The 9,323-nt window shown below is 36.9% G+C and overlaps 1 protein-coding gene across 1 annotated transcript in view; it reads left to right on the top strand.

Moving 5' to 3' along the window:
* The window catches only part of LOC100544134 (thrombospondin type-1 domain-containing protein 7A), a 106,562-nt gene continuing 97,239 nt past the window's right edge, over positions 1-9,323 (top strand). The window contains exon 1 of the mRNA XM_019616756.2: positions 1-226. Within this exon, the coding sequence (XP_019472301.1) occupies positions 1-226 (226 nt within the window). The remainder of the gene's footprint in view (positions 227-9,323) is intronic.

The raw sequence follows: 9,323 nt of genomic DNA, 5'->3' as shown, positions 1-9,323 counted from the left end.
ATGGGGAGATTGGCAAGAGAGGCAGGCTCTGATCTTCTAGGACTGCTAAGACTGAAGCTGGATTTCCCACTATGTCTTCTGATGCTGATTTCTACCATACCCACTCAGACATTATCAGAATCCAGATCCATCTATCTGGATCTTGAAGAAATTTGCTTCTTGAAGAAATTTGGACGCCATAGAGTCTCTGCGCATCAGAAAATCGTGGCCCAGGTGACCCCACGAGGCAACTCTTCCTGAAAGGAAGATTACATTGAGAATTACAGAGGGTACTGAAGGAGCTGATTCAATGCCATGGATTTGTTGCAAAGCCGTTCTCTGGCACATTTCCTCTTCTCTGTTCCCTCTGTGATCTCATCTGCTCAGTGACTTCAGTTGTCATGCACCATAGCTCTGCTGGATGCTGCCTCTCACTTCTGACCCTTCTCACTCAGTCCTGGTGTTTTCTGCATTTGTTCAGTTTTCTGAGAACAATTTAAGCTCATCCATTCACTGGCAAGCTGAGCCAGACACTACTCTGCCAACTGCAGGTTCTGATCCTTTCCTTGATCTTTGTATTGGTGCTTCATTACTTATCCACTTTCTCCATGCTGCCTCCTTGCTGGGTTGTATTTAAATTTATTGAATTGCATACAATAATTAAATTTTACACAAATTTACACTGCATAGGCAAAGAGTCATGAATGACTGAGAGGTCTTACTTGCCATGAAGAATGTTTTTGCCTTCACTTGTTTTTAAGGAGTACCTGCACTGATAATGTGTGAATGCTCCCTGAGCTGATGCATTCCAGTACCTCATTGGCTTGCCCTCTGGAATTTTATTTTTTTTTTTAGAATCTAAACTGTGTGATGCTGCACTTTGACCACACTCCCTCTGTTAATCACATAGCTTCTTTGCATTTAAGATAGCCTGCAAAGGTACTTTTTGCCTCCTATGTGGTCTGAAAACACCCTCTTAAAGCTGCAATAGCATAAGCAGTAAGTTAAGTGATTCTCTAAACCATTCCTTAATGTCAAGAAATAAAATTTATGTGGAATTATGTAGAAAAGGTTTATTTTTAATCCATTTTCATAATCAGAAATGTTACCATGAATGTTTTCTGTTGTGGTATTTCCTCATTATGTTTCATATGTTTAAAATGCTTAGTGTTTATATTTTAAGTATGCATAAGGGATATGGAAAAAATCACGTGTTTCTATATGTTTTTGTGGTTTCTGCAGTACAAAATTTTTGTGTAAATAGGCTTAAGTAATATAATGAAGAAACAGATTCAGCCAGGCTTAGCCTTTAAATTCTTCTTGCATAGATTAAATATCAAGATTTCTTTATGTTTGTGGCAAGCTGCTAATTAAGTAATAACCTAATAACTTCAAAAATCAGTTTTGTTGTTCCAACATTCTCTGACTGTTGCTAATTATAGTCCAATTAGTTCTTGTTTTACTGTCAAAACAAGTTCATGAAGTGTTTCTCCTTAATGCTGCTAATGTTTCTTAGTCATAGAGTGGAATTATGCTTTTCTTTCAGAAATCAAGTATATATTTTGCTCTATATTCTTAAGTGGAGTACAGAGGAACAGAGCTGTAATTCTTGGGTAGCAAACCTAGTATTGCAAAATAGTAAATGAACAAATATAAAGACAAAAGTGTTAATTACAAACAAAACCACTTCTTCAGATGCAATAATCTGCTAATTTATCCAACCTTCTTAATTTATTTAGAGACCAGTTTATTTTGTTCTCACAATTTTAAGCTTTTGTGTTTCCAACTTCACTTACTAACAAAAAGAAACACTGGGTAAATGAAATAGCCTTCTTATATGCAGAATGAAAATGGCATAGAAAAATGGCTGATCTGGGATTTACAAATACTTTTATTCATGTTTTTAAATAGAAGCTATATGCAAAAATCAGTATAAATTTGATGAGATCATAAAAGATCAAATGCAGTTACAGGCTTGCTGGCAAGTCAGGCAAATAATCATTATTCTGAGAAGGGAAACATGCATCAATCTAATCCCTTAAAATAATCTCCAAAATAACTCTAATCCCGAAAATAACTTTTTTTGAATTTGTACAAGAATAATAAAAAAACAAAAAAAAAACAAAAAACAAAACAAAAAAGAGGTATTATGTTAAATGCTTATAATACAAAATCAGAGCAGATAAAATACCCTAAAGCAGTGGGAGCAATACAATTTTGATTCTAAAACTGTGTTGGTGACTGATAAATATGCATATATATGTATATACGCATTGTTCTGTCTACCTAAATACCATAAACTGCTTGAAGCATTAAAAGCTTCTCTCCTTATAGAATGAAAAGGTAGTTAAAAAAATAAAATCTAAAATCCTTCTATAGCCGCCTTTCTTTTTATAGCCAATGCACTGACTGGGAGTTTCCCTGAATGCCATCCATACGGTGGCAGCGCCCAAGCAATGGACAGAGTATTTTAGTGGGACACATATTTTGAGTCTTAGTGAGTAATAATGAATAATTCATAAATTGAAAGATTCTATAAGCATTTTAGTAATGCCAAAAACTTATATATTTTTTTTCACTCCAGTTGCATAACTTTACTTTGCTAAGATTCATAGCACAAGTTTCATTCTGTGCCATATTTCAAGATTCTGAAGTTTGGGAAGCCTCTGAAATAGGAAGCAGGACCTAGAGTGGCTGCTAATGCTGATTTTTGAAATTTTAATTTCAGTTTCCTGAAATGGGGAGAGTCAATAAAAATATGGGTTATTTTATACTAAGTTAGCTGAACTGACTTAAAAAATAAACAATTAGGGACAAATTTAGATATAGTCATTTTGATTGTGGGATTTTGTTTGTGGTTTCATTTTTATTTAAAATGTATAGCTCATACTACTAGCTAGATTGACTATTAACAAAATTAGAATTTGTTCCCAAATATTTTTTGCCTGTTTGACAGAATGGGAATGTTGTGCGTGTTAGGCTGCATAGCTAGAGAAACAATGAATATTTCAGTATTTAACAAAACCGTTTTCTAGTATATGTTTTTCAGGAAGGTTGTATATAATGTATGTATTTTTGATTTCTGAGATGACTCTCAGTCAAAGAACGGTTAGCTCATTGCATTAGCTGAGTGATTCAATGCGTACAGACCTGATGCTATTTAAGTTGTGCTCAGGCTTCACATGAGTAGTTAGTCTAGCATTCCATGTTCTAAGGGACTTGGGACTGCGGCTTTTAGTTCTTTAGGGATTGGGAAGTGTTGTAATTAGTTATTTTTGATTAACATATTACAGTGGATACAGTCTAGCTCTATTATATTCCATTGGTGGTTCTGCAGTAGTTAGTAGATTGACAACACAATTGTGTCCATCCTGATTTTCTTCAGCTAGCTCCCTTTGCATCTTTCATGAGGACAGCTTGTGCAGCCTCTGTTAGCATATGAATATCTCTAAAATGTGCATTATATCCATGTTACTTTATTTATATATGGCGGGATAAACCTCTGCAAAAGCTATGACCTGTCGTAGGTGGTTTTTGCATTCCTAAAGCTTAAAAAGAATTCTCCATCATGAACAAATGAAAAGTGGGTTTCTTCTTCCTTTCTTTTAAAAGGCAGTAACTTTTTAATATGAAAGATGTAGCAAAAGGCATTCGTAAAGTGACAGTGACATTCAAACTGAAAAGTTTTGGTATTTCTACAGTATCTATCACCATTTTATATGAGGTGAATAATGACACTTTAGTGCATCACATTTGCTCAGTAGCATATGACAGGAATTTTGTGCTAATGCTGCTTATCAGAATGGATCTCAGTCACTTTGTGCTCATGCTGTAGTCGCTCATACAGAAATTCACAACAGGAACTGAATAATGTGATAACCTCACGCTACGGTGCAGTGCCAGGATTGAACTAAAAGGTGGAGAGCACTAAGCTTCCAGAGGGAGCAGCCAATTAGCACATTTTGCAATGTGGTTTTGCTGTCATAGGATGAGAGGTTTATTTTCACTAAATGGAAAATATTCAGGCTCCTTAAAGGCTTGGGTCTTCTGTGCTGCTCCATATTTCCTGAGAGGGGAACAATTAGGCAAAATGCTTGTCATTCTCTGGAGTCTTAAAATATTCCAATTCTAGGTAACGCCATGTGTTTTACTTTCCTATTCATCAATTAGAATGGTAATGGATAGAAAATTATTTTGTTATTTAGATCTGAGAGAGTTCTGCTTTCCTCCTACCTAATATTTGATTTTTTTGGGGGGGACATAAAATTAATAGAGCATATTAGAGCACTTTGTGTATTGTTTACATAATACTGAAATTTGTATGGTGTATGGGGCTGCTGAATCATGGCCTGAACCTCTGATTAACCACCTGAGGCGAGCAATGAGTCAGCCACAGGAGCACAGTTGAAGGCAATTCACCTGTGCTACTGGAAGGGCTGGAGCCTGGTTCCACCTCTCCTAGACCCATTTAAGAGCTGACTGCCAGTTGGAAAGCATTTCTCTAGAGATCCGCTCCACTGGAGTTCATCTTGCGAGCCCAGGATAGGGTGAGTGACTTTCTTTCCTTACTCCAATATAACAATTACATTAGCCAAGCTCCTGGATATACCATACCATCTGTATATATCCATTGATTATACAGTATGGTGAGAATTTTTTTTTTTTTTCCTTTAAAGACTTTCTCTGGACACTCAATAAGCAATTCCTTTCCATCTGATGTATCACCTTCCTTATACGACATGTCCTTTCCCTGTGTTAAGCCTAGTAGATCTGGTACGCAGTGGACATAATGGATTTTCCAGTATCTTATGAAAATATACAAGATGATTTGCAGAGAGAGGTAGAATTTTATTAATACACTATTTGAAAAGTAAATAATGGTTTTTAAAACTTTATGTAATACTGACTATTTTGAAATAGAAAGTGTTTAAAGTGGGAAAGTTGTTGACAATAAGAGCTTAGGAGATTTTCGAGAAGGAGGTATTTATATAGCTCATGAGACTGGCCACAGTTAGGCTGGTTATACCATGCCAACCTGACCAGTAATCCAGATTTTCCAGGAATGAAATAGCACCCTGACAGTGTCAGTTTAAGTACATGGGTTGTCCCTTTGCTTCTCCCTTCCCAAGTTACCTTCTTGTTTTTCTACAGCTTTAATATGTATTTGGCAGCCAATTTTTAGGATAATGATACAGTTTCACAGTTATGGAACAGATCGATTTACTGACTACTGTGTTGTTAGAGGCTTTCTCTAGGTGAAATTGCTGACCTTGTCCAGAGCATTGGAGCAGGCTTGAAATAACAAGGCTGCACAGCAGGAAGTCAAAGAACGGCCTGGGTTGAAAAAGGACCATAATGACCATCTAGTTTCAACACCCCTGCTATGTGCAGGGTCTTCAACCACCAGACCAGGCTGCCCAGAGCCTCATCCAGCCTGGCCTTGAATGCCTCCAGGGATGGGGTATCCACAACCTCCTTGGGCAACCTGTTCCAGTATATCACCACCCTCTGTGTGGAAAACTTCGTCCTAATATCTAACCTAAACCTCTCCTGTTTCAGTTTAAAACCATTCGTACTTGTTCCATCACTGTCCACTCTCGTAAACAGCTGTTCCATTTCCTGTTTATATGCTCCCTTCAAATACTGGAAGACCACAAAGGGATCTCCCCAGAGCCTTCTCTTCCCCAAGCTAAACAATCCCAGTTCCCTCAAACTTTCCTCATAGGAGAGGTGCCCCAGCCCTCTGATCATCTTAGTGGCTTTCCTTTGGACCTGCTCCAAGAGCTCTATGTCCTTCCCGTACTGGCAGCCCCAGTCCTTCTGGTGTCTTTGAAGAAGAACATCAGCAGGACAGATAGGGAAGCCTTACTGTCTGCACTGTTGTTTTTTTTTCGTTTTTTTTTTTTTAGGAAGACCTCTCATTATTGTTAGGTCATCAGCCTCTCATAGATCCTTGTCTGACAGGAGCAGTGTCTTTATCAGAAGATGCTCTTTAACTGTAGTTGTAGTCATCCAGCACTCCCTTAGGGACCTGGCCACCCTGCCTGCTCTAAGTAATAAAAGTGACAACATAATCTTGCAATTTTGGCTTGTAAGTTTCCCAAGTACTAGCTTATTATGTAGGTGCGGGCTGGAGATCTGCCTGTTTTGGGCCGAACTCTTCACGTGCAATGTGAAAGTGGACACTCAAAGATCTAAAGAGTGCAGGGGAGGACTGGGAAGGAAAAAGCACAGCTGCTTGCTTTACTTTGCACTGGGGACTGAAGATAGCTGTTTGCAGAGCTGTTTTTAATTCATTCCAAGAACTGTAATAAATAGTTGACTAGTGAAAGACTGTTTTCCAGGATGTTAAGAGATAAAGGAAAGTTTTCTTAATGAGACTGTATGTATGAGAGCAGAGAGCATGGCCTAACACCTCCTCTGTAATGGTAAGTTTTGAAGTGCATACTCTGTGTAGTGGTTTAAAGAAGGCATACAGCCCCTGGCTTTGAACAAGTTATTTCCACAGGATATACTTGTCAAATGATGGTACTGCGCACTTCCAATGAATCAAAAAATGCATAATGGTGGAATGAATTGGTTTTGTCCTTGATTCTTTGAATTTTGTGTGTGTTTAAGCAAATTTTCAGATACTTAGTTCAACACTGTTGAAAAGGGAATGGCCTTGATTCAAGTCCTAGTAATTAGGTTTATATGGGATGAAAATGAGTAAGTTTATCATACCTAAGTGTTTCAAACTAAAATCTGGACACTGGTCTTGGTTCTTGTAGCATTGCTGAAATACCACCATTCTCTGTTGGAGAAAGTGACATTTATACGCTGTTGTTTTCAAAACCCTATGTTTCATAGAAACAAAGAACAGTTGAAGAATAATACACTATCTTAATTAAGCCAGCTCAGATAATATCTATTATGTAAAGAAAGTGTAAGGTTCTTTTATAGAAAATCTCTTGCATTTCCATCCAGATTTGTTCTTATTTCTGCTCTGTAAGTTATGCAATATGGTTGACATTTTTAGTTGCTGACAGTGAAAAGCCTATTGATGGTAAAAACTATTTGAAGTGAAACATGCAATTAATATTGAATTTGCACAGATAATGTTCTATTTCTTACAGAAAAATTATGAAAGCTTCTGATATTATTCCCAGTAATAGAGGAAGGATTGTTAGCATTGGGATTGGTGACTGAAACCAAGATCTTAAAGGTCACCAAGGAAGTAGTAGAATCACTGTCTGAACTTCTGCTGTTAGATGTTAGCTATTAGTGTTTGAATTATTGAAAAAAGAGAACAGTAAAATAACAGATTTTTTTTCAAAGCTCTCACTGTAATGTGTGCATTTTATCTGCTTATTTAAAAAACTAAAACATACTTTTCAGTAAATGCTATTGCTTTAAATATTCAAATCTATTAATACGTGTAAGTATATTTAGTTCATAAAATAATGCACTCTGCAATTTTGAATTAGTAGTGATTTGTCAACACCACATATTTCATTTTTCTTGCCCTCAGAAGACAAGAAGACAAACATTCCCAGTAACATCTTTCACTAAGTTTTTCTGTGTCATATTTTACTGTTAGCATATATCGTGACAGGTTAGTTGGTAATAGTGAAACAATGCTCCAAAGGAAATCATGTTAGCCTAAAGTTTTCTGGCCCACTATCAGTGTTTTTACTTCTGCTTTAACACCTAACTTAAATGTAAGTGTAGATTTTCAGCTGTGTTTAATTTTTAATATATGGTTAGGTGCAAAAACAAACAAAAAACAACAACAAAAAAAACCCAAACTTGTGTGAATATCTTTGTGTGCTCTAAAACAAAGCATTGCATTAAAATTGTGTAAGTCATGCAGCTACTGCCCGTTTTGAAAATTATTTAGCATTCTTGCTCAACAGAGGTAAGATAACTTCAGTTTTGGAAACAACTGAAGACTCCCATCTCTGATATCAGTTGCAGTACTAGCTGAAGTAGGAGAATTTGTAGGCAAAATCCACTACTTTGAACTTTTATCCTTTTCTAATTGACTAGTTCAAACCTCTCTTCCTACGTTCCTCACGATCATTATACTTCAGCTGCACTCACACTTCTCATTGACTGAGTGGTTAAGAAAGGAGAAAGATGATCTTCTTGCTAATTTGAGTCCTTTTGTCTCTCACCCTCTTTAAGTTTTGGCTGTTTGAGTTACAGGAATGAGAATTTTTAGATATTCTGTAATAAACTGCTTTGATAAGACTAACGTGGACCTGTGATATTCTAAGGAAATTCTGTTTAACTGTCACGAGCACCCGGACACCTGAAGCTGGTAAAGAAGGAGAGGAAGAAAAAGGAACCCAAACTTCCCTCCTTTACGTTATCTTCCTCATAAAACTAACTTTTTTTTTCTAACTTTGGAGCCCTGATAAGCTTTTTGGTGAATAGTACTTATCCTAAACCAAGTGTCTGACATGCAAGCCCAGCCCACCTAAGAATGAAAACAAAGTCTCTCATCAGGTTACAAGTTTGTATTTATAGGATGCAAACAGCACTCTAAATAACCAGGCAAGAAAGAATTTACTGTAGTAAAACTAGTGCTGTAGTGATTACTGCACGTTTTTTATAATTTTTGACATTTACAATTTAAATGGTTAAAAAGCAGAGCCTCATTTACTGGATTTCATTGAAAAAAATCAAGTGATCTGAACATAGGGGAAATACTAGTCAATTGTTTATGGATCGCTAGCATTTTTTTTCCGATTTTGTCTGTACAATTTTTACATCATTTTGTGAAGCCTTCTGGGTTTCACTGAAAAAATTTGTGTCTTTCCACCGATAACTGAAAACCAGATAAGGTTGCCACTGTTACATATAATAACAGATATAATGTTATTTACTGATGTCTGACCAATATCCGTTCCAGTCTCAGAAATCAGATAAATATGGACTGAGCATAGGCCTGAGAGAGCTAGGGCTGTTCAGTCTGGGGAAGAGAAGTCTCTGGGGAAACCTGAGAGTGACCTTTCAGCATGTATAGGGGGCTGTAAAAAAGAACAGGAGAGACTCTCTAGCAGGGTCAGTTGTGACAGGAGAAGGGGAAAAGGTTTCAAATTTAAAGTGGAGAAATTTTGAATGAATATAAGGAAGAAATTTTTTACAATGGTGAGGCAGTGGAATAGGTTGCTTAGAGAAGTGATGGATGCTCTGCCCCTGGAGACAATCAAGGTCAGACTGTATAGGGCTCTGAGCACCTCATCTAGCTGTAGGTGTCCCTGTTACAGGGAAATTACAGGGGACTTGAATTTGAGTTCCAACTCAAACCATGTTGTGATTCTGTGAAATAAGGTTTCCTCCCGCTATAAATTCCTACT

This window comes from Meleagris gallopavo, chromosome 6, assembly GCF_000146605.3.
Source record: "Meleagris gallopavo isolate NT-WF06-2002-E0010 breed Aviagen turkey brand Nicholas breeding stock chromosome 6, Turkey_5.1, whole genome shotgun sequence".
NCBI lineage: Eukaryota > Metazoa > Chordata > Aves > Galliformes > Phasianidae > Meleagris > Meleagris gallopavo.
Note: the sequence above shows the minus strand (reverse complement) of the source record. Positions and strands in the feature narration are given on the sequence as shown.